At 43.2% G+C, this 24,502-nt stretch overlaps 1 protein-coding gene across 3 annotated transcripts in view; it reads left to right on the top strand.

Moving 5' to 3' along the window:
• The window catches only part of LOC144755246 (scavenger receptor cysteine-rich domain-containing protein DMBT1-like), a 735,795-nt gene that overhangs the window by 254,808 nt on the left and 456,485 nt on the right, over positions 1–24,502 (top strand). For all 3 annotated transcript variants that reach the window (XM_078643989.1, XM_078643988.1, XM_078643987.1), the window contains one exon: positions 14,323–14,358. In XM_078643989.1, the coding sequence (XP_078500115.1) occupies positions 14,323–14,358 (36 nt within the window). The remainder of the gene's footprint in view (positions 1–14,322; positions 14,359–24,502) is intronic.

Here is a 24,502-nt window from a genome sequence, read left to right as displayed (position 1 = left end):
TACCCAATTTTAGACACTTTTTACATCTAGCACTTATGATTTAGTTTCACATTTTTGCACTGCTAGTCAGTTCACCTCCTGATGCCAGAATATACCACCTCCACATTTGAGATACTGTGACTAGAGTAGGCTACCACCTGCCTAATCTACTGTGGGTAAAACCACTATCCTTCAGGGTGAAGGATCCCAAATGATGTTGGGCGGTACAGGTCGGTGATCTGATGGGAACAATTATTTCACCACGTTGTACTCAGAGTGGATTTCGCGGTTGTATCCCTAAGTCACACAGATAGTCTTTAGATAGTCCTTTTTAGTTTGACCCATTGTTATCTAAGTTGTTGAACCTAAATTATCAGAAAAAACTGACAGAGGAAGTATCTATCCTAGAAACAACTTCCTGATCGTATAAGGCCCCTCGCTTAAGAGTCCATCTAGAATTTGCTTTCGGCCTGTCACCTCCTATATTGAATGTAACCAGAATAGGTGCATGATCGGATAATACACTAGGTAAAATATCCATGTCCTTCATTGACAATAAAGCCTTCTCGATCCAATAAAATATAATCCAATCTCGAAGCATGGCCGTGTTTTTTACTATAATAAGTATGGCCTGGGATCGGGCCATTTTTTGCTCTCCAAGCATCTATTAGTCCCAGGTCTAGAATCATGTTCTTCATTGCATGTCGCGTCTTTGGAGCCACTACCACCAGACGGTGGTTGGAACGATCTTGCCTAGGGTCAAGAAAGACATTAAAGTCTCCTCCTATAAGTAACATTGAACGGACTCCTGACAGGTTGTCCTGGACCTTATGTATATATACCGGATCGTCTATATTGGGGCCGTAAAATGAAACCACAGTTAGATCCCTCCCCCTAATGTTAATCAGAGCTTGGACCCATCTGCCTGAATGATCAGTTAAGAATGATTTTATTGAGCCGCCACAGCCACCTTTAACTAATATCGCCACCCCTTTGTTAGTGACGGATTGATCTGAATAGCAAAAAGCATCAATCCATCTGACTCTCCCAAAGGCCTCTTTGGCTTCTACAGATGTCAGATGTGTTTCCTGGAGCAAGATCACTTTAGCTTCTGACTGCTCTAGATATTTAAATATCAATCTTCTACGTCGGATACATCTAAGCCCATTAACATTCCAAGATAAAAAACCTATATCACCCTGCACCATATTTTATGAACTCCTGCCCCCCTCTTACTCCAGCACCTGACTGAACAATACAATAATAGAATGTTGCTTGGCGTGGGTATTTCTTGTACAATTCGTAGAGATAAGGACAAATTTTTTTTTCCCGCACTGCAACCCCCCCCCCGTGACCCAACAGCCACCCCCCATCCCACCCTGGGGAACCCTCTTTGTCTTCTTGAGCAAACATGCTCTTCGACGGGCCCACCCCCCCCTACGCGGTGTATAAGGAAAAATCAAAAAAGAGAAAAGAAACCAGCAAGAGAAAAAAAAAAAGAAAAAGCACATTGCTACATTACTATATAGAACGTCTAAGTTAAACAATAGATATACTAAACTGGTCTAATTCCTACCATTGGAGTTCATAATAGACCCATCCAGAAAAGATCAGTATTATTGTTCACCCTGACCCTGACCCAGACCCAGCTGCCCCGGATGACATCAACCCCTGCAAACCTACTCCACTCTCCCTTTTATTCCCAGCTTTGATTTTTTCAATCAGGCAATCTGCCTCCTCCACCTGACGAAAATTATACATATGATTATTCCACATGACCCTCAGGGAAGCGGGGAATTTCATTTGCGCACGGGCCCCCAGAGAGTTAAAGGTTGCCAGCCTCTTGCCCATCTCCCATTGCTTTGATGCCGTAATGTGGGAGATATCTGATCGAATAGTGAAAGTGAAGGGAGTGGAAAAAGAGGTGGATTTAATCTGGCCAGCTTTCAGTCCCAGTGATAAAATCTTCTCCTTAATGGAATAGGCGAGAAAGTTGGCTAAGATCTTCCTAGGTCTTTCTTTACTAGGGTTCCGCCGGAAAGGATCACGATGGACTCTTTGAATATCCGCCAATAAATCCTGGGCCGTATCGGGGGAGTCCTTCAACACTGTAGTCTTAAGCAGGGCCGCAATAAATGCTTTGATGTCATTGCCCTCAATATCTTCCGGGATATTTAGAAATTTTATGTTGTTTTTCCTTGAGTGGTTTTCCAGCCTCTCTATATCTTCTCTCATTTCCCGATTCTGTTTGACCAAATTGTCAATGTTAATTGCCGACGTTCCTAGCGCTTCCTGAATCTTGGGGATTTCTGCTTCCAGGACATCCGTTCTTAATGAAACATCCTCGACCTTTCGGGCAAGCATCTCACACGAGGCCTGAATAGCTTGTTGATTAGCCTCCGAGGTAGCAAAGCGCCTCCCCAGATCTTCTCTCAAACCCATAAGGATATCAGCTAAAGTTGCAGGGCTTCCTGGGGCTGCAGTAACCGCAAAAACTGCCGCAGTTTCAGGAGTATGCTGATTATCCGATATAGGCAGGGAGGCATCCACAATACTCACTTCATCTAGTCCAGCTTGCTCGTCTTGGATTTCCAATGCTGAAAAGCTATTTGAGAGTTCCACCTCTGGGTGTACTAGATCGAGCGAATTGACCGAATTGACCGTAGGAGACATTGTTGATGTTAGGGGTGGAGAGCTAGAAAGTCCCGGTTGTATAGGTGAAGAGATGGATGCAGGTTTATTACTCTCCGGCATCTCGGTCTGAGTGGCTTCCTTCGGAGTTTCCATGGTCAAAGATGACATATTTCTTGATAGATCTCTAGTCTTACTCGAAGTACTAGTGGAGAGAACCTTATAGAACGTTTTTAGAGAGGGTGTAACTTTAGAGGAAGCAGGGGTCCTTCCCTTCACCTTTTTCCTGCCCTTTCCTTTTCCTGGTGGAGTTTCTGAATCACCAGTGTCGTAGTTTCCTCTATACACTTTCGCCTTAGCCCCTTTCTTTTGGGCCAAAGCCTTCAAATGAGTTACTGGGAGAGGGGCAGACGTGGTGGAGTGAGCTTGGGGCAAATTGGCCACCCGGCTACGGAGGGTGTATCTATTCACCACAGAGGGAGGATCAAGGGCAATTAGTAGGGGCTTGCCCAAGTTGACTGAGGGGGGACCGGCCTGCAGATTATCTATGTTGAGACTACCTGTCTCCATACAAGAGTCTTTGACACTGCTACTCTTATAGGGTATATACAACGGTCCACCAGAGAAGCTCAAGGGAGCATATGTTATTCTACTATCGACTTCTTTCAACTCTGGATTTTTTAGCAGTGTTATTGAGACCGACTGCCCCCCGTCACCCCTTATTTCAAGAGTCTCACTTCCACTCCTCTTACTCCTCTCACCTTGTGCAGATGACGGTGCAATGTAACCTCTCCACTGTGTTATGCTCTGAGCACGTCTTCCAGCATTTACCCTCCAAAATCTGATAGCACCAAACTCGCGGAACCAGGCCGGTTCGTGGGGTGCTGAGACACCTCTATTGACCATCCGGGAATCTTACTACTACTTTCCCAGTAATACCTTGAGAGTGAAAACAGTCTTTTACCTGAAAACCAGGAAAAAGGAAAAAAAGGGAAAGGTCCAGAGACGTAGTCCCACGGTAGATATTGAGCTGTAGTCAAAGAGGCGCTATGAAAAGCACTTATAGTCTCTAAGGTCTAAGCTCTGAGCTCGCCTACCCCCACGCCTTCCCCCAAAACGAGGTCGGGGTTTTAAGAGGGGTTTTAGAGGGGTGTGTAGCCACTTAGCTTTTTTTTAAGGACAAACAAACAAACGGCTACGGCCCCTGGAGCCGATACCGCTCACCGCTCATGCCGTTCCGAGTCAAGGAGGGGGCCGCGCATCACCGTGTCTGCCTCTTCGCTGGGTAGGTGCTGACTGATAGATGGCCCTTGCAGATTTCCGCCACAATCCGGGGGGGCTCAAAGTATCTAAAATCCCGGGGCCGCTGAGTAGAGACGCTCCGTTCCGTTCACTGGTCACTGGATTCTACAGCAGCTGCCGATTCTCTCCTCGCGCCTGCGTGGTGCACCGCATAGGGAAAGGTGGAGCTCTGTCACGGCCGTTTAGCCTCCGGCCGTCATGCTCCCCCCCCACAAGGGGGTGTAGATGCCTTAGGGCAACAGTAGAAGGGGCTGTTTCCTTTTTGGTGCACTCACTGAACCAGTGAGTGGCAGATTTACAAAAGTTACACCAAGGTTTCTTTTGGCCATCTTTCTTCTTTTTCTTGGAAGTTTGGGACCCCCCCTCCCTCATTGGAAGTTTGGTTTCTGATCCCCACCTTTTTGGTCTACCTTTTTCTGATCACCACCTTGGTTCTGGTTTTTCTGCTTAACCCTGGTTCTGACCCATTTGTCTGCCTTCTTTCTCAATTCTTGGGGAGAGGTCAAATCTGAGTCAATCAGGTGTTGGTGCAATAACTGGTTCTGACAATTGTTAAGTATTTGTTCTCTCATGATCAAATTATACAATCCTGTATAGTCCTTAACTTTACTTCCCAGCAACCAGCCTTCCAGAGCCTTAGTGGCACAATCAACAAAATCAGTCCAGTCCTGAGTCTGTGTCTTCTGGGTATCTCTGAACATCAACCTGTACTGTTCAGTGGTTAGGCCAAACCCAACAATCAGAGCACTCTTCAGGACAGTGTAATTGTTAGCATCATCATCACTAACTGTGAGGAGCTTGTCTCTTCATTTTTCTAAAAAGGAGAGCCACAATATTGCTGACTTTGGGGTACCTGCTGTACTTTGCAGGCCCTCTCCAAAGCAGTTATCCATTTATGGATGTCATCCCCAACTTTGTAGGGTGGCACAATCTTACTCAGGTGTCTATTGTCCTAGGACCTGTCTGTATCCTCAGGGATATTGCCGCCACCAGTGGGTTCTAACCCACTTAACGTTTGCTCTCTAGCAAGGGCAAGTCTCTCCTTGGCGAGGCCAGTTTCCTCCCTCTGGATCCTCAGATCGACTTCCTTCATTCTTGCCTGATGTTCTCTCCTCTGAGGAGAAGTCATTCCCCTCTGAGCTCAGCCATTAGAGTGCCTAGAAGTATTAGAGTGGAGAGAGTCCCTGGAGTGGGACCTTCTCCTCCTATACCTCTGATTAAGTCCATTTGGAGGCCTGTATGGGGCTAGCCCATCCTCAGCCCCATGTAGGCTTAGGTTAGCCTGGCTAAGTCTCCTAACTTGAACCTGGCTGCCTACCTCTTCCTCAGAATCTTCCTCCTCCACCTCTTCCTCATCATCTATGACAATAGGGTCAGGGTCATCTTCTGTTGAGGGTAGTACCTCATCTGCATTCCCTGAGGGGCCTGGGTTAGAGGCTTTCTGAGCATCATATTCTTCCATGAGCTCTATCAGGTGCTTGAGGGTAGGGTTGGAACCCTGTTTTAACCTTCTAGTTGTGCACAAGTGCCTCAACTCATGAAAATTAAGGGTATCATATCTGGAAGGTATCCTTAAAGGATCTACCTCCACTGGGAGAGATCCACTTGGTTCTGCTCTCAGAGACATGATCTAGTGAGGTGTGGTGTGTGCACCTATGTACACTAAGTGTTTCCTACTAAACCTCTCTAGGAGTTGTAGTCAGGGTGTGCTAAGCCCTTTACTCTACAACAACTAAGTTCAGTAGAACTTAAGTATTATAAGACTTGTTATATGTACCTATAGGTACCTAATGTGATCTTTCAAATGATATCTTAAGATTACAATTGGTAAAACAACAGCAAGCTCTTATCCCAACCGCTGCACACCTATGTGAGAAGTTGGCCTGGTATATGATGTTCACTATTCTAGTGAGCACCTAGCACCAGTCCAAACAACCCTTATGGTGATGGTTGTAAAGTCAACCTTATAGACCAGCTATCCTAGAGTTAGCATGGACAAAGCAGTATTAGGCTAAAACTTCAGAGAGCATGTGAAGCAAGCTGTTTTACCATATGTAACCCTTTGAATACCAAATGAAAGGACACCACAGAGGTTATATATAAAATATATATGTATTTATTACTAACACAATCCCTCTGAACTCTTTATGAGGTCAGAGGGCAAAGTGCATAACAAGTTACTTAATTATCATACAATAAGTTGCACAATATACAGTAGAGCCCAAGGGGCACGTAAAACCATATACTAAAATAGTGGTAAAAGAACCACGTCACAAACACAGGATAGGCCTAGGGTCTAGGGAATCTCTGGGGCTACGCTGAGCTAACAAGAGTTAGGGAGCAGGAGGCCCACGGGATGCCTGTGCAGTGTCTATTCACACACGCGAGTTACCATAGGGAAACAATGGGAACGTAAGAGTTAGAAACTAGTTCTTTTAGGACACTTCCGGATGTACAAGGAGAAAGCCACTGAAAACTAGGACACTAGGATAGTCAATACCTACAGGAGCACCGGAGTGCCCGTGTTACCTCGCCCACAGGAGCCGGGTGCATATGTGTCAAGTTGTGTCGGGTTTCGTCGCTGATTCCTATGGAGACCTGTAAAAAGATTCTGCAGGCGACCAGGAGAGAAGTGTCCAGTTGGATCCAAGGGCGGATCGAGGATGAAGAGTACCTGAAAGCAGAGGGGACAGAGTCTGGGTCACTAGCCAGTGACCAGGAAGGAACCAGGAAGGAACCAGGCGATGTCTCGAAGCAATCAGGTGATGTCATGAAGCTTGACTCTGCAGCCAGGTGGACCAGGAGGTGTCGACGATGACCAGGAGCTGGATACGGACTGTCCCACAAAAGATCTTGCTGTTGGTGGTGTCGGCTTCCGGATTGGAGTCAACAGGCCTTGGCAAATGCAACCCACACAGGAATCGAATATCGCTTATGAATAGACCAGCAAGGTCTATGGAGCTTCTCCTTTGCAGGGAAGCAGGGGGCCACCTGGAGCAATCAGGCAGGTGGTGCAGGTTCAAAGGTTCATCGTCACAGAGGCCACTAACCAACGGGCAAGAAACCGGACAGACGTGCCAAGCACAAAAACACTGGCAGGCCCCACGCGGCACTCGTGGAGTGTGGAGGGCTGTGCGTTGGTGCAGCAGGTGCTCGGGGCTGGGACTTCTCAATCCCCAATGCACAACTGCAATGGTCCCTCAGAAGCTTCACAAGTAGCAAATAGCAGGTTATTCAAGATGGCTGGTCCCACGTCTCTGGTCGCCTCCACGGGTCTCAGCTTTGCTGTGGCCTTGGATCGGTGTCAAGGAAGTCTGGAGGTCTGGCTCTTGTCGGACTCTGTGCTCGGGCTCCGGTGGGAGCATCGACAAAGTAAACCGCAGATCTCTGGATGGTGCCTGTTTGCACAGGGTGGTCACTCCTTGACCACAGGGGAGATTCTTCAGTCTTCTAGTTGCAGTAGAATGTCGAAGGTCCAGAATTTCGTTACAAGTTTCAGTTCAGGATAAATCTAAAGTCTCTTGACTCAGCTCCTACCTATATACTAATCTGAGGGGCTGGATTACCTGTTAAGTCCCTCCTATGGGTGGGACCAGGGAAGGGGGTGGTTACACCCCTTTCCCTATGTCCAGTTTTGCACCAGAGCTGGGGCTGGAGTGCCCCAGCAACTCGTTTGAACCGGGCTAAGCATGGGACACCTTGTGTGCCCCAGGCAGTGTCTCATTTCATTCAGCCCTCCCTGCCCCAATACACTATGGCCTGTCTGGGGTGGTGCTAGCACCTCCCAAGACAGGAAACCTATTGTCCAAGCGTCCCTCGCTGGAAGGACTCCCAGCAGCAGGAGGTCAGACTTGTGTCTGTGGCAGCAGCATCCATTTTGTGATGCTGAGGCTCTGGTTAACTTTAACCGGGATTAAGAGGAACAACATGTCTTCTCCCTCTAGAAGGGTGGAATGCTACCCCCGTCGCCAGAACCGGTGAGGGGGTAGTATTCCAAAGCGTATGACACTTTACACAACATGTTTTGATAAAAACCAAACCAGAGTTAGCATTTAACCGCGAGGATTATAATGCACTTAAGAGTATATGGTATCGCTATATCATAGAACAGCTATAAGGACATGGTTTCGAAAGCTGCAGACAGGCTCAGCTTATGCTAGAGCCTCATCTCACACAAAACCAATCACTCTGCCTTCAGGATTGTTAAGGCCTGCCATAGGAGTGACTTATAGGTATATATGTGCCTATATAGAATGGTAGGTATAGGAATACTATACCTAAGCAAGGGGTGATTACACAACCTTGCCCCAGCTGAGTGATCAGCCAGTTGTGTCAGTTTGGATGGCCAGCCAGGGGTGGCATAAGATATGCTGCAGCCCCTGGTAGGCCTTGGGTGCACCTATGCCGTGGGTACCAATGGTTCACTATATAGGGAGTCACAAGGGTGACCCATTTCCCAATTGGTTATGTACCTAAAGTACATGGTATGAATTTAGAGAGAGAACAGCTGGTCTGTGGGTCTGATTAGCAGGCCCACAGCCACATTAAAGTTGAAAACCAGTAAAGCAAAAAGCAAAAAGTGGGGTGACCATAGGAAAGCAGACCTACTCTCCTACATTCCCGATCAAACGTTAGCGCTTATTAGTGCTTATTCAATGTATTAAGGTAACCCAATGTTATCCTATGGGAGTGGTATGCCTCACAGTAGTAAAAAATAAATCTAGGAGTTACAATTCACCCTGGCCTATGGACCACATAGGGCCTACCTTAGAAGTTACTTATATGCCATAAAAGGCAACTTTAAGGCGTCACAAGGGGGTTACATTGCAAAGTCGAATTAGCAGGTTAAAACTGCATTCAGGCTGCAATGCCAGGCCTGGGACATTTTTTAAGGCGATACATAAGCGGGTGGCACAATAAGCGATGTAGGCCCACTAGTAGCATTTATTGTGGCGGTCCAGGGTATATTCTATACCACTCTACAAGAGGCTTCTAAATAAATTAAATATGCCATTCAGACGCAAGAACATTTTACCATGTTTAGGAAGAGAGCACAAGCACTTTAGCACTTATTCACGGTGGTAAATTTCGCAAAGTTTTAAGATCAACAAAAACCAATTCAGCAAGACAGGAGGGCTGAAGGCAAAACGTTTAGGGGACTACCACACCAAGGGGTATGGCATTGGTCATCCAAGCAGAAAAAACACTGGAAATAGAATTTCACTTTGATAATTCTTGGTGGGCCCTATTGAGAGGGGCTTTATATTGTTGTGCCAAATGTAATCTTGTACATATTTATAATTGTATAAATGTATCTCTGACAGTTGCCAGCTTCTGCGCAATTCTGTAAGCTTAGGTAGCATATAGTGTCAAGCCATTAGTAAAGGAAATAGGCTTAATCAGTTCACTGGGAAAAGTTATGACAAAGCAAGTAGGCCTTATTTACTTATTGTGAAAAGGATGTGACAAAATTAAACCGCTTTTAATTGTGGATTGCTATTTCACTTTGCTAGAGATTCTAGGCAGGTATTTTGTTACATGGAATCTCAAAGATTACTTAAGCAGGCAAAGGATTTGGTGCATGTGGTCCACCTGAACAAACCATTAGGATAGAATATGTGTGCTATGGTAATCCTTATTAGACTCCATTACTAGGAATTTTGTATTGATTTGACAACTGTATTTTGTACATATTTGTAATTTGATGGATGCCTTGTGGGAAAGCAAATGAACCAACATAGTATGCCTCCTCTGTTTGTGGTGACATTCAGTGATAAATGTTATAGACTTCATTGTTTATAATGAAAAGCTACAATAAAGACAGTAGACCTGGCATACTGATTGTGAAAAGCATATATGTTAAAGTCAATAGGCATTGCAGAGCTGATTTTTCTTACTCTGCATTAAAGTGTCCACATAGGTATATTGTCACATGGAATTTCACAGATTCCCAGAGTAGTACCCTCTATCCCCTACCTCACGATAAATCATGGATAGATTTGCAGTGTCAGAATTCTTGTTAGCCCTCTTGGGAGAGATAGTATTTTGCTTTGCAAGCTGTACTTTGGTATATTGTGTAGTTATATGACTGTACTGTTATGATGATAAGCAAATAAAAAGAGCTATATGCCTGAATGGTTCACTAAGAAAAAATATTACAGTTGCCATAGATCTGTTCTGATTTTTATGAAATGTTATGATAACATCATTAGGCTTGACATATTGATTGTGAAAAGCCAAAGTTAAAATAAACAGGCATTTAGGAGTGGATTGTTATTTCTTATATTTAAGCCTACAGATAGATATTTTAGTACATGAAATGTCAGGTTAGTATTGTAAGGCACGGCTCCTGCCTGGGACAAACCCCTAAGGGGAGAAGATTTGTACTGCAATAATTATCGCAAGAAACTCTTCTTAGTTATCCATCAGAATATTGTCATAACAAAAATCAATAAATAATGTATACATCCATGTATATATATATATATATATATATATATATATATATATATATATATATATATATATATATATATATATATATATATATATATATATATATATATATATATATATATATATATATATATATATATATATATATATATAAATATATGTATATGTATATATATACATATATACATACATACATACATATATATCATTTAAAAGAATGAAAACAGTTCCATCATGGTGGTATGCTGGCAAAGTAAGTGGTGGGGGACAAGAAATACCTTGTCAATTGCAACCAATGCTCCAACCAATGAGAGTGGTTTAAGATCAGTGGCGTGAGAACTGTAATTTAGAACCAACATTGAGGAAGGCAGTACATGCTGAAACGCATCTGTTTGAAAAATAAATTAACCAGAGTCCCAGGATGCTTGTTTCTGGTCCAGGGAAGACATGGCTTGGCAGTTCAGGCTGGACTGTTCCCATGAGGCACAGGGTCAAGACTGATTTGCATATAGCTGTATCTGAACTGCGGTGGAGAACTGAGCTTAAGAACAATCATGGATTCAACCCAGATTTGTGACTGGGGGTGAATGTCTGAAAAGTACCAGCTCTCCGTCCATCATCTCCTTGTGTTTGCTTTGTTCGCCCTAAGTTGGCAGGGTATGCGAAGACGTGGGTCCCTTGCTTACTTTGACACTGTATTCAAGCTAGCCTGGCTGATGAGGGCTGTTAGCCCGAAACCGAACCCAGGATGCTTGTTTCCGGTGCAGGGAAGACATGGTTTGGCAGTTCAGGCTAGACTGCTTCCATGAGGCACAGGGTTAAGACTCATTTGCATTTAGCTTTATCTGAACTGGGCTGGTGCAGTGAGCTAAAGAACGATGATGGATTCAACCCAGATCTTTGACTGGGGGTGAGTGTCTGAAAAGTTACAGTGCTCCGTCCATCATCTCCTTGTGTTTGTCCTATTCCTAGAATGGAAATAAGTTAAGTGGGTTGTTAGTCATTTATCTATAATATGAATAAAAGCAGAGCCAACATACAACGCTGCTGCACTCTGCTACTCATGCGAAAAGCAGCAGAAAGCTCAACTTAGGAGTTTAGGCGCAGTCTGGCCGATAGATCTGAGTGTAGTGAAAATACAAAATTGATCAATGGGAGGTCCTCTCCTTGGTCCAACAACGTTATCCATAATTTGGATCTGTCCACTGAATCAAAAGCGTGGAAAATCCATAAAGGCAAGAGAAATGGGAGAATTCCTGGCATTTGTATCATTAAAGCCAAGTTCAGACACTGTTCATTTGAGCCTAATTTCGAGCAGAAACCATATTGAAAGGAGGAAAGAATGCCCGTATCCACCTCCCAGTTAGCTAAGCAATCATAAATGACCCTGCCAATAATTTTGACCATACTGTCAATAAGTGATATAGGGCGATAGCACTTTGGGGAAATGAGATCGCCCTTTTTTTAAATACGATTGTTGCAGAAGTCCAGGAGGAGGGAATGTTTATATTTAGACTGGAGTTAAACATATTAGTAATAAGGGGGCGCCACATCTCATGCATGGATTTCACCAGATACATAGGTATACAGTCTGTGCCTGGTACTTACCCTCCCCTACTGTGATGAATAGCTGATTCGACTTTGGGCAATGTTATTAACAAAAGTGGGGATCACCCCAATCTGTTGCATAGATCAGATAGCGTACTAGACTCTTCCCCAATGGCATAAATAGAACAGAAATGAGTGACCCAATCTAAGTCTATAATGGTATTTTGTAGGGGGGATTAATAGGGGGATTTCTAGATTTAACTATTTTCACTAAGTCCCAAAAGGACTTACTGTCCTTTTCGAGAGCTGTATTTTCTAGTAGCTCTCAGTCCTGTTTGTGAGTTCCCTTTTCCTATTTGAGTGCACAGTTTTATATTCTTTACTAGCCAAAGAGATCACGCTCCTATCCCTGGGCTTCACACTAAGGGCCTTCCTCAACTTGCGATTAGCATTTGAGCAAGTCCCAATAAACCATATGGGTTCCCTGTTTTGTAGGTCAATAACCTTGAGCATGGGCTTTCTAATAACCTCTGTTAGTCTATAATAATACAGACTTGCCGTCTCTTGCCCAATATCAGCTAGCCAGTTAAGGAAAACTCCTTAAGTGGGTTTTGAGAAAAATTGAAAGAGTTTCTAGGTTTTTTTTTAGGCACTAGACTAGTCTTTGACCATCCAAGGAGTGCTGCGTGATAGAGATTAGGTTATCATTGCAAGCAAGTCCTTGATTTGGTAAATGTAAATAGGAGCATAGGGCTTTGTGGTCACCCCACTCTGACAGTAGGATCTCCCTTTTATAAAACCAAGGCAGAAAGTTGGGGCTTAATACACAAAATGAGGCCTCACCCTTTAGACACTTATTCCTATTATTTGTGACGAAAACCAGGGATTTCAATGGCTTTCTCAATACCCCTATGTGTGTATACTCCAACTACTTGTTTCAGTCACAGTGTCACTTTATCATCAAGAATATAAAAATGTCAACTACCATCCACACTTCCCACCTTCCATCCTCTGAACAAATGTGGAAGAAGAGAGAGAGTACCTCACGGTAGAACCGCCAACGGGGTTGCTGGCTAACAATTACCAGTATACCCACGTTTCATCATAGGTAACTTCCTCTCTTTTAGTGAAAGAAGAAATGAGAGAAAAGAAAAGGAAAAGACAAGACAAAAAGAATCAGTGCTTTTTCTCCTTCTCGAGAACCAAAAACAGTGATGCTCACTCGTGTAATAGTAAGACAAGACAGACGACACTTACTATTGTGTATATACATATACCAACAGAACCCCAGTGAGAAATGATAAGTGTAATTCTCACCATTAAAATTGCAGGGCTTGCTGGCCACTCAAACTTTATTCTGGGCTTGAGTGGCCAGCAAGCCCTGCAATTTTAATGGTGACCATCACTGTTTGTGGTTCTCGAGAAGGAGAACAGTAAAAACGGAATGATGAAGCATGACACCAATAGGGTGTATGAGGGTTAAATAACAAAAGGATTATGTTAAATATATTTATTTTGTATTTTATTGCATTTGGATTATGTTTAAAATCCCAACATAGTCACTAGACACAATTTTATTGAATGGCCCACTCACCATGTTGACTTCATCAAATAATATTTATTGGCCTCCCATATCAATCTTCCGTCAATGCATCACCTTATTTCTAGCTGAGCTCTCTTCCCTTGTCACAAAGTTTGCAAATGCTTGCTGCACAGTGTAAATCAGGTGCTGCTTCCCCCACTAATGCCGCGGTAGATTGTGTGTTGTGCCAAACTCTAAATCAGCCCCTCAGTCCTTAGACAACAGCAGTAAGCCAGGCCATGTGGCACTTTGGATGACATAATCCCCTCAGCATGGCTCCAATGTTCTTCTTGCACCCGAGCAAATCCTGACATGCTGCTTGGCATCTCACACTGTTGGAAAGCAAGATTGCCTAAACCCTTGGATAGCAGCTAAAGGCCAGGCCTCAAGCTATCATGGATTATGGCTCACATAGCTGCATAATGGCTCAGATTTCGCCAAACAAATCTTTCCTTACTAAACTGAAGCACTTAATGGCTTCATATAACCTAGGTGCAAAGCGGTTGTAGAGAACTGAGGCTTCTTTTGAAGCACGCTGATGATTTATATATCCCTATATGGTACAATAACAAAGAATAACAGGATACACCTAATACTAGTCCCTCACCACCTACAACCCATATATATGTACTGGAAATACCCTGTTGTGGCATACTGCACATAATCCTATTGCTTCAGTACCAAGAAAGGAAATAAACGTGTTCAACTTGTAAACAAGTATATTTATGAAAGTCTCTGTGGCTATGTTATTGTTATCAACTGTTCACCCGGAAAAAATGTGTCCTGTAGTGGAATCCTAATGTTGTGTGTTTCTATTGTAACAGCTACTACAAGAACAACAACAACAACAAAGAAGCCAGGTAACTCCTTTTGATATATTGTTCTTGAAGGTTTTATACACTGCAAAATAAACTCTGTCTTTTGGGGCTCAATCCTTTGGCTTAAGACTTTATATCTTCTCCAAATATACTGTTGGAATGTTCAGAACTGTTTGAAATCGTACACACTCTAATGCATTCCTGCTTCGATTTAAGTGCCACTTTTCATCCAACGTACACCGCTTTCCATTTGACAGGCTGAACCCACTCTCTAAAAGCTGGTTGTGGTACTTGATTCCATTTGGCTCTGTTTCTGAATGATTGGTACTCCGAAATACTGTCACATGCTTTCTCCATAAGCTTGGGGCTATGTTTTTTTTCGGTTGGTTGCCAAAACTGTGAGCGGACGGCCTCAGCGGAAATCATTGTTCAATTTTGTGAATGATTTGCCGTGCCCTGGACCAGCAGGTACTTCAATTTGACAACCATTTAGCACTGGACCTGGACAGATTTTCGATTACGCCAGAGTAATCAAAGTAATTTCTGTAATACGACATTACTTTTCAAGTGGAATTACTAATAAAATATGCAATTACCACTCCTTTCATAATTAAGAGTACTCAATTCAATCAATCAATCAATCAAAATTACTTTATTCGGTTTCATTTAAGAAAACCCTTAAAAGTACATACAGATAAACTGGTTACATTTATAACAGTTAAAAAAGTTTTCTAAAAAAGCCACCATGATTCCAGTAAAAATCTTAAAATACAAAATTAATATACATCAAAACGGAGTGCATTGTGCTGGTGTTATAGGTTACTCCTGTGACGAATACAACATTTCAAAAATTCAGCAATATTTAGTGCAAACCAGTCAGAATCCATACGTTGACGGACCATGAAGGCAGAGCGGCATTGGCATAAACCTAAACCTTCTAAAATTGGAACTAGCCAACCCTTTCTCGGTTCTATATAAAATTGACAAAAAAGGGTCAAATGAATTAAAGATTGGGTTGACAGGTCATCACAGGGGCAAGGAGGTAGCAACTTTGACCAATCGTTAATTTTTGGAAAGGAGGCCAAGCGGTGGAAGATGTTAAACCTGAATCGGGTCAACAGAAACCTGTCATAGCCATTCAAATTCCAAACGAAATAGGGCTGAATGGCCAGGGAGGATTAAATCAACAAGCAGTGTTGCACCGAGGGTTTATTGGCTTGAGAAGCCAAACGCAGGTCCGCTAGATGACACAGGCACTGAGTTTTTAACTTTTTTCTTTGCAACTCTGCAATTAGTGGGGGATTATGGTAATATTTTTCTAGGCTCAAATCGTACAAGAACTTCTTAACGTACCGGAGCCAACCAATCTTTACAGAGTTTTCAAGAGCAAGGCAGTCCTTCAAAAGACTTTGAGAGAGAACTAACTTAGTTGATGACCAAAGACGGTGCCATAACAGGATAGGCTGCATCTTTATGATGTCAGTGATAAAAGGCAAGCCTAATTCTGAGTGGCAACCAAAGGTCGAAGTGCCTTGTGTGACAGCAAGGATAAACCTCAGGAAGCTATTCTCCACTTTCTGAAGAGCATCTGCCTGTGCGTAGCCCCATAGCCCTGATCCCTAAATAGCAGCGCTGATGCATTTTGCCTGATATATGCAGATCATTTCAGCGGGAGGTCTTTTTCCTAGCCTCTGGGTAAAACTAACTAACGAAACACAGGGTTTCTTAACAGTTCATCTGAATTTTCTTCCATTAATAACGAATCTTATTCCAATGATTGCATTTGAATTTTATTCCAACGATCAGAATTTTCATAATGGTAAGCTTATGATAATTTCATCATTCATTCCAATCCTTCAAAATACCCAATGCATTTCGAGTCAATGAATGAGACCCTTCGTCAGGGGTCTGTAAAAGAGTGATACAGGACCAAATTAGATACTCACTCAACTGTATGCGCAAATGGTTCTAAACAGTCTACACATGTATAAACGGGGAACTAAAACCGATTGGCGCGGTCATGCATTAAAAGAAAAATTGATGTGGTCAAGCGTGTTGAAAAAACATACCCCAACTGGGTTGCCATAAATGTACCATGTTAACATTTGGGTCACCCAAAAGTGAAAATGCAAAAGAAAAGTGTCTTTTATGTGCCTGCGAAATATAGGAAACAAAATGTGGAAAGTATAGACGAAAAACTGAAAGATGCGTGATAGAGCATGGAAAGGATCAAATAAAGTTACGCGGTGCGTAAATGCATACCGGGGTGCCCCGAACTGAAAAACAAACATAAATACAATAAGACGCAGTGTCATGTGTCAAGTGCGGGATGCATAAACGTGCCGAAAATGCACCTATCGAAAAGGAAATACGAACCATGAACTACACGCAACTGTGAGCTAAATGCAAATAATAAAGTTTAAGAATTCTTGATGTGTTTCTAATAGCCCCTCAATATTGAAATATAATGGCAGTCGAAATAAAACATCATTATAAACAAAAAATGGGTGACATTCCTGGACTCAGGACAGTTTATCAGCCAATGACATCATTCTAGCACTTGTGACACAAAGAATATTATTTATGTCATCAAATGTCCTTGTGGCAAAGTATATGTTGGCCAATCTGAGCGCAAATTGAAAGTACGGATTACCGAACACAAAAGCAATATAAGATTATCCAACATCAAATCCACTGTGGTTAACCATTGGAAAGAAGCCCGCCATCAGATTTCGCGACTAAGATGTATGATTCTGGAGGTCATTCTACAACGCCGGGACATGGATCCCGTTAAACAGAGACTGCAAGCGGAGTATTTTTGGATTAAAAAACTTAATTCTCTTCAACCAGTAGGGATGAATGATAGGATTGAATACGCTTGTTTTTTTATAAATATTTATCCTTACACTAAGCATGTCATTGGCTGATGAACTGTCCTGAGTCCAGGAATGTCACCGATTTTTTTTTTATAATGATGTTTTATTTGGCCTGCCATTATATTTCAATATTGAGGGGCTATTAGAAACACATCAAGTATTCTTGAACTTTATTATTTGCATTTTGCTCACAGTTGCTTGTAGTTCATGGTTCGTATTTCCTTTTCGATAGGCGCATTTTCGGCACGTTTATGCATCCCGCACTTGACACATGACACTGCGTCTTATTGTATTTATGTTTGTTTTTCAGTTCGGGGCACCCCGGTATGCATTTAGGCACCGCGTAACTTTATTTGATCCTTTGCATGCTCTATCGCGCACATTTCCGTGAAGCCGACATACCCATATCACGTGACATACATCACACGCGAAAGCCACGCTACCGATTGGTTCATTAGCACCAACGGTTCTCAAACATCTTGTACACTCACACGGAGGAGAGTGTTTTTCCAGTCTGGATGTAAGTTGTTTTGTTGTCATTTTGGCATCTTTCAGTTTTTTGTCTATACTTTCCACGTTTTGTTTCCTATATTTCGCAGGCACATAAAAGACCCGTTTCTCTCGCATTTTCACTTTTCGGTGAACCAAATGTTAACATGGTACATTTATGGCAACCCAGTTGGGGTATGTTTTTTCAACACGCTTGACCACATCAATTTTTCTTTTAATGCATGACCACGCCAATCGGTTTTAGTTCCCCGTTTATACATGTGTAGACTGTTTAGAACCATTTGCGCATACAGTTGAGTGAGTATTTATTTTGGTCCTGTATCACTCTTTTACAGACCCCTGACGAAGGGTCTCATTCATTGACCCGAAATGCATTTGGTATTTTGAAGGATTGGAATGAATGATGAAATTATCATAAGCTTACCATTATGAAAATTCTGATCGTTGGAATAAAATTCGAATGAAATCATTGGAATAAGATTCGTTATTAATGGAAGAAAATTAAGACGAACTGTTAAGAAACCCTCTGTTTCGATTGTATCTGTGCGCACATCCTTGTGAGAGGTGACCCTTCCCACTCTACGTTTACAGTTTAGAAGGCACGGCTTGACTACGTGCGACGGATGTGGCGCCAATCCGAACATTGATTATCTGAGTAGAACATCACAAAGAAGAAAGTTGAGTGCACGGGGATAACACAGCCATATAAAACTAACTAACGCCATAGTTGACCTTAAAAACAACAGCTTTCTTGCTTCAATTGCATTTCTCCATGAACCTTTATCATCTATTAGAATTCCAAGATAGGGGTAAGAAGTCGTATTTTCCATCCTGGAATTGTTGATAAAGATGTCTGTCCTTTTTTTATGCCTAAGTCCAACACTCATTATAAAAGTTTTTTGATGTTAATTTTTAAATCGAGGTTGGACATGAAGGTGTTATATCTGTTGAGTGAGCATTGGAGTTCCAGGGGGGTGCTGGTAATGATCACCACGTCGTCCGCGTAGAGGAGAGTGGGAATCGGACGGTTTTGAAGTAGAGGAAGGTCCTGGCACCCCTACAGCATAGCTTTTTCTAAACCATTTGTATAGAGAGTAAAAAGGTAGGGGGCCAGTTTCCCTAGGTCCAGACAAAAATGGGGACTTATTTACCCTCCAAAAAGCAGCACTGTCTTTCAATAGGGAACTCTTACAGTGTTCATCCCATAACTCCTGTTTGAAGTCAATTTTCCTTTTTCGAATAGTAGAGTGATAGATTTTTCTGAATTGGATTATTTCTTGCTTGTCTCCTACTGAATGACGAAGGGCAGTTGTTAAATTCAACAGTGCTTTAGTACAGGAACTATTCAACCAGCCGACCTTATTTTTCTTTTTCCCTTTAGATGTAATGCTTAAGGCTTCCATTACAGATTCAGTTATTACCATAACATTATTTAGGATCTCTTGAGGGGTAGAAGAGTCATCCAAACAGTTATTGATGGCTTTCCTAGAATTCTTAACAACTACTTCAGTAATCCTAACAAGGACAACAAATTCCCACTTGAAAGAGTAGCCGTTTATTCTGTTCAAGATTAGGTTTTCCACCCCATATGGTGGAATGATTTGCCGTGCCCTGGACCAGCAGGTACTTCAATTTGACACCTATTTAGCACTGGACCTGGACAGAGTTTCGATTACGCCAGAGTAATCAAAGTAATTTCTGTAATACTGCATTACTTTTGAAGTGGAATTACTAATAATTATGCAATTACCACTCCTTCGGTAATTAAGAGTACTAAATTCAAGAAAACTTTATTCAGATGCACTGTGGCATCCATAAATGTATCACACATGTATACAAGTCAGAATGCTAAAAATATACGTTTAGTAAAAATGCAAAAGAGCAAGAGAAAAGGATAACGACCATACAAATACGATCAGCAATATAATATTATTCGCAGGAAACATTTAGCACAACATAGACCTGCGAGCTCACATAGCGATTTTAAAAAGGCCTACTAATTAAGAGTAATTTGAGGAGCGTAAATCCTACTGAGGGAACACATTTAATGGGCATGAGTGGCTACTCGCTATTCGTGTTCTGCTTCATTTAGTGCTGTTGCTTAGCACAAAATGCATCGCCACATCCATTTTGGATGCAAGGATGCTTTTTGTGCTAAGGAAATAGCGCTAAATGCTGTAGTAAGTTGTAGAAAAATCCTACCCAAGAGCACATTAATCAAGCGCGAGTGGCTGCTTGCACTCTCTTTTCGTGTTCTGTTTCAATTAGCACTATTTCTTAACACAAAATGTATCCTCGTGACCATTTGGTCGCAAGGGGACAGCTTTGCGCAAAGACATGGTGTTTGTGAGTAATTGGGTTGTTGATTAGCTGAGGTGTTAGCCCTGGTCAAGTAACAGCCACTATCCCAGTAAGGGTAAACCACAACAGTCACTAAATTAACCTGATTTTAACCCTTTGGTAGCTCGGCACAAAAAGCAGTCATACTTCATTTAGAGGCAATGTGTTAAGTATGCATGCAGCACACAAACAGTAAGAAACTGAAAACACAACACAAGAAAACTCCCACATCAATTGATAAAAATAAAGGAACATTTTATAAATTACTTGACACCAAAATTACAAAAATCCAATCAGTAGAAATGGACATGAATGTTTTAAGTTTTTTAAAATTATGGTGAGGTCTCAGATCTGATTGATGATCTCCGACTTGATGTACTATTCCTAAGAGAAACGTGGCTGAATGTAGAGTCCACCACTGTTCTGGGATGTGCCTGCCCTAGTGGCTATAAAATTCTACATAAGCCCAGGGCCTCGGGCAGAGGGGGGGAGTGGGAGTAATCTTTAAAGAAGAGCTGGATTTCAGACTCCTACAGACTAAGGAAGTAGAGGGTATAGAAGTGATGGGGTTCGAACTATACTCTTTAAGCGGGAACCTACTTACCGGACTCCTATGCTATAGATTATCAAAACCTCTTTGATGTTATTACCAATCTTACGGTGGCCCACTCTAGAATGATTATTCTTGGAGATTTTAATCTCTGGGAAGATGGGAAGGCTAATAACCATCTGCGAGATCTAAGACATACTTGTACAAATCTGGACCTCACCCAGATGGTGGAAAGCCCAACACATGAAGAGGGGCATGTCCTTGATCTGCTATTTTCTAATCAGGCCACAACGAGGGTACTAAATGTAATGCCTCAGAGTTGGTCAGACCACTATTTAGTCCTGTATAGTATCAGGACGATGCACTCAAGGGACAGTGGAGGTCAGCAAAGGTCCTATAGGATAGGCAGGGAATGGGCGAAACTGGGTCAGACTAGAACCCCAGTATTTGATCCAGAGGTCACATACTTCGGCCCCATGCTATCTGTAGAAGAGAATTACTTACTCTACACAAACCATGTATCTGCCATCTTAGACCAGGTAATCCCCATGACGGGGATAAAAAATAAGAGGAAGGCTACAGCGCCTTGGTTCAATGAGGAGCTGAAACAGCTCTGCATGCTTCGCAAGAAGGCGGAGAGGAAATGGAGGAAGGGGTATGGGGAGGAAGAGAAAATTGAACTAAGACGGAGACAGCTGCATTACAAGGAAAGTATCCTTAAAGCCAAGGCCGACTTTTATGCAAGCTCAATTGCCCACGCATCTAATGGGACAAAAGCCCTCTTTGAAATCACGAACTATGTCTGCCCCCAAATGTATGGATAATAAAGTGGCAGCTTCTCAAAAACTCTGCGATGAAATTGCCACACATTTCCAGGACAAGATCGCTAGGATCGTGGATAGTCTCACTGCTAACAACAAGGCTGAACAACTTAACCCTGTACAGTCGGGAGCAGAAGATCAACTACAACCGGTATCTCTGAATAATTTCCAAACCCTCTCAAAAGCTGCATTTGATAGTCTGGTAGAGAGTGTCTCTTCAGGCTCACCGAATGATCACTTCCCCTCCAGAATATGGAAGTCATCTGGCCGAGACACTCTCCCTTGGGTGAGGCAGATATGTAATCAGTCCCTGGAGAAAGGAGAGGTCCCAGAGGAATGGAAACTGGCGGTGGTGACTCCACTGATTAAAAAGCCCTCCCTGGATCCATCAGTACCGGCCAAGTTCAGGCCTATTTCTCTCCTACCCTATCCAGTGAAGATCCTAGAGAAAACAGTCAGCAGGGAATTGTCGCGTTTTCTGGAGGAGAACTCCTTGCTCGACAAAGATCAGTTTGGCTTCCGCCCTGGCCATGGGACGGAGACGGCTCTGGTCACAATGTTGGATAACCTACGGATGCGTACCGACAACGGGAATGCGACCGTGCTAGTGCTTCTCGATATGACGGCCGCATTCGACACGGTGAACCATCTCATCCTACTGGAAAGACTACAGAATATAGGAGTAAGGGGGCGGGCACTGCAATGGCTACAATCCTACCTAACAGGACGTCATCAGTTGGTAACACTAGCTCCTTTCACTGCCAGTAAATCATCAGTCATCCATGGGGTGCCGCAGGGTTCTGCGATCAGTCCCATCTTATTTAATATTCATCTGCAGCCCCTGCTCCCCATTATAAAGTCTGCCGGAGTCTGCATAGTCAATTATGCGGACGACACACAACTGGCATTCTCTCTGGAAGGTGACAACGCAGTTTTCCTTGACCTGTTCCAGGAATGCATGCGGAAGACAGCCAATTGGCTTAGTAGGAATTCCCTACAATTCAACGCAGGAAAGACAGAGCGGCTTTACTGTTCCTCGGGTAGGCTACCTAGACAATTTCCCTCTGAATTTAGGCTTACCCCTGAGGAGGAACCACTGACCCCGGCAAGCAAAGTACGCAATCTGGGGGTGCTGATTGACAAGGATCTCCAGATGGAATAACAGGCTAATAGGACCGACCAACGTCTGCTTTGCTCTAATACGTATGCTACGTAAAATACTTCTCCTGCTACCTAAAGAGGCGCGCCCACTGGTAGTAAGCAGTATAGTAGGTAGCAGGCTGGATTATTGCAATTCCTTGTATCTGGGGGCCCCATTATACATTCTGCAGGGGCTCCAAAGAATCCAGTCTGCAGCAGCTAAACTTGCCCTTGGCTGGCAACGCTGTGCCTCGACAACACTGGCCTTGAGAGAGCTGCATTGGCTACTAGTGAGGGAACGTATTCGCTTCAAATCCCTATGTTTGGTCTTTAAAGCGGTACATGAGCTAGGGCCAGTTCCTATGCAGGAAAGCTTCTCTTGGTATCATCCCACTAGGCAGCTCCGCTCGTCCAGTGCCGCCCTACTTACGGTGCCTAGGTTCAAACGGGCCAGACTAGGAGGTAGTACATTTAGTGTGGCCGGCGCTCGGCTGTGGAATGGACTCCCCCAGAGCCTTAGACAGATCAGCGCCCTGCTAGAGTTTCGCAGGAACCTGGAAACATGTCTTTTTCCTAGAGCTTAGCTTGAGTCCTCTATTTAGGCTCTGACAGGTGCGACCTATTCCATTGTGATTCAGTTTTAGTCTGAAGCGCCAGGATACCCTTGGGGTGACAGTAAGCACTATATAAGTTTTAAAATCAATCAATCAATCAATCAATTATTGTGCCAACCGTAGACATCTAGTAACACAAGACTGAGACAAAGTCGAAAAAGAGTGATTGGGACCAGTCAGAGTTAACCTTCAGCCTCACAAAAGAGAGTTGAAAGAAAATGTTCTGAAAGATGGTAAGTTCGGCTGCGCAAGGCTGCAGGGGGTATCTGAGAATGAAGCGTCCTTGTCGGGAAACCGCTGGACGAAGTCACTGAAGATTTTTAAGTTTGGGTTAAGTAACTTTTTTTCGAGGATGAATATCTTCAGCTAGATGAAGCTGGAGGCTGTACTCGATGATAGTTCCAGATGTCTTAGCATCCCATTGCCAAGGGGCCTCTGAACAAGATTTGCTTCTGCGGAGAAGAGTGTAGCAGGAGCTGCCGCAAAGTCACGCCAAACAGCGATGCACCTTGTGCGGATAGAAAAGCAAGTTGGTTCCAGTCTTCCTTCGGACCTGAGAGCTGTTTTTAGCCAAAATGTTTTTAAGTCCCAAGTTTTCGAATTGGACAGCTTTAGCACCATCACTAGAACTGGAGGATCACCTTTTGGGAGATAACAACTCCCTCAGCTGAATCCAGATGCAGGTTCAAAATGGAGGGAGCCTTTTCTTACTCTGAGGCTCTGACCAGGAGGCGCCCTGGTAGTACTGGGTGCAGGTGATGAAGGGCTCAAGCAGCAGGGCAGACCTCTGAGTGTTCAAGGCAGTCCCCAGGCAGCAAAGCAGCCTTTCCAAGAGCAGCAAACCTGGCTTGTGCAGTACACAGTAGTCCACTGTATCAGGTAGTCCTCTGAGAGTCCTTCCACTGGTCCAGAAAGTGAATTGAAGAATGGGTCTGAGGGACCACTTTTATACGAGGTAACTTCTTTGAAGTTTCTAGACGTTTTCCTTTGAAGTGCTCCTGTTCCAAGCTGGCTGCAAGGACAATGCAGTGGTGATAAGTTCTCTGTGTGAAGGCAGAGCACATCCTATTCAGCTGTACCCAGCTCTGCCCTCCATCCTTCCAGTTGATGGCTCATTCAAGCCCACTTAATCACTCTATGGTATGAATGTTTGGGAGGCATCAACAAAGTCCAACTGCTAATTACACCCAGTCATGTGACCAAGGAGAGATTGCATGCACCATATAGTTTACGGCAGAAAAATGCCAATTCAAAGTGCCATTTTCAAAATGTTAAATCCGACTTTACTATTGAAGAGAATTTTTAATTATAACTTCTCAGACACCGAACACTTAT

This window comes from Lissotriton helveticus, chromosome 5_1 (genome assembly GCF_964261635.1).
Source record: "Lissotriton helveticus chromosome 5_1, aLisHel1.1, whole genome shotgun sequence".
NCBI classification, from domain to species: domain Eukaryota; kingdom Metazoa; phylum Chordata; class Amphibia; order Caudata; family Salamandridae; genus Lissotriton; species Lissotriton helveticus.
This window is presented reverse-complemented; position numbering and strand designations above follow the sequence as displayed.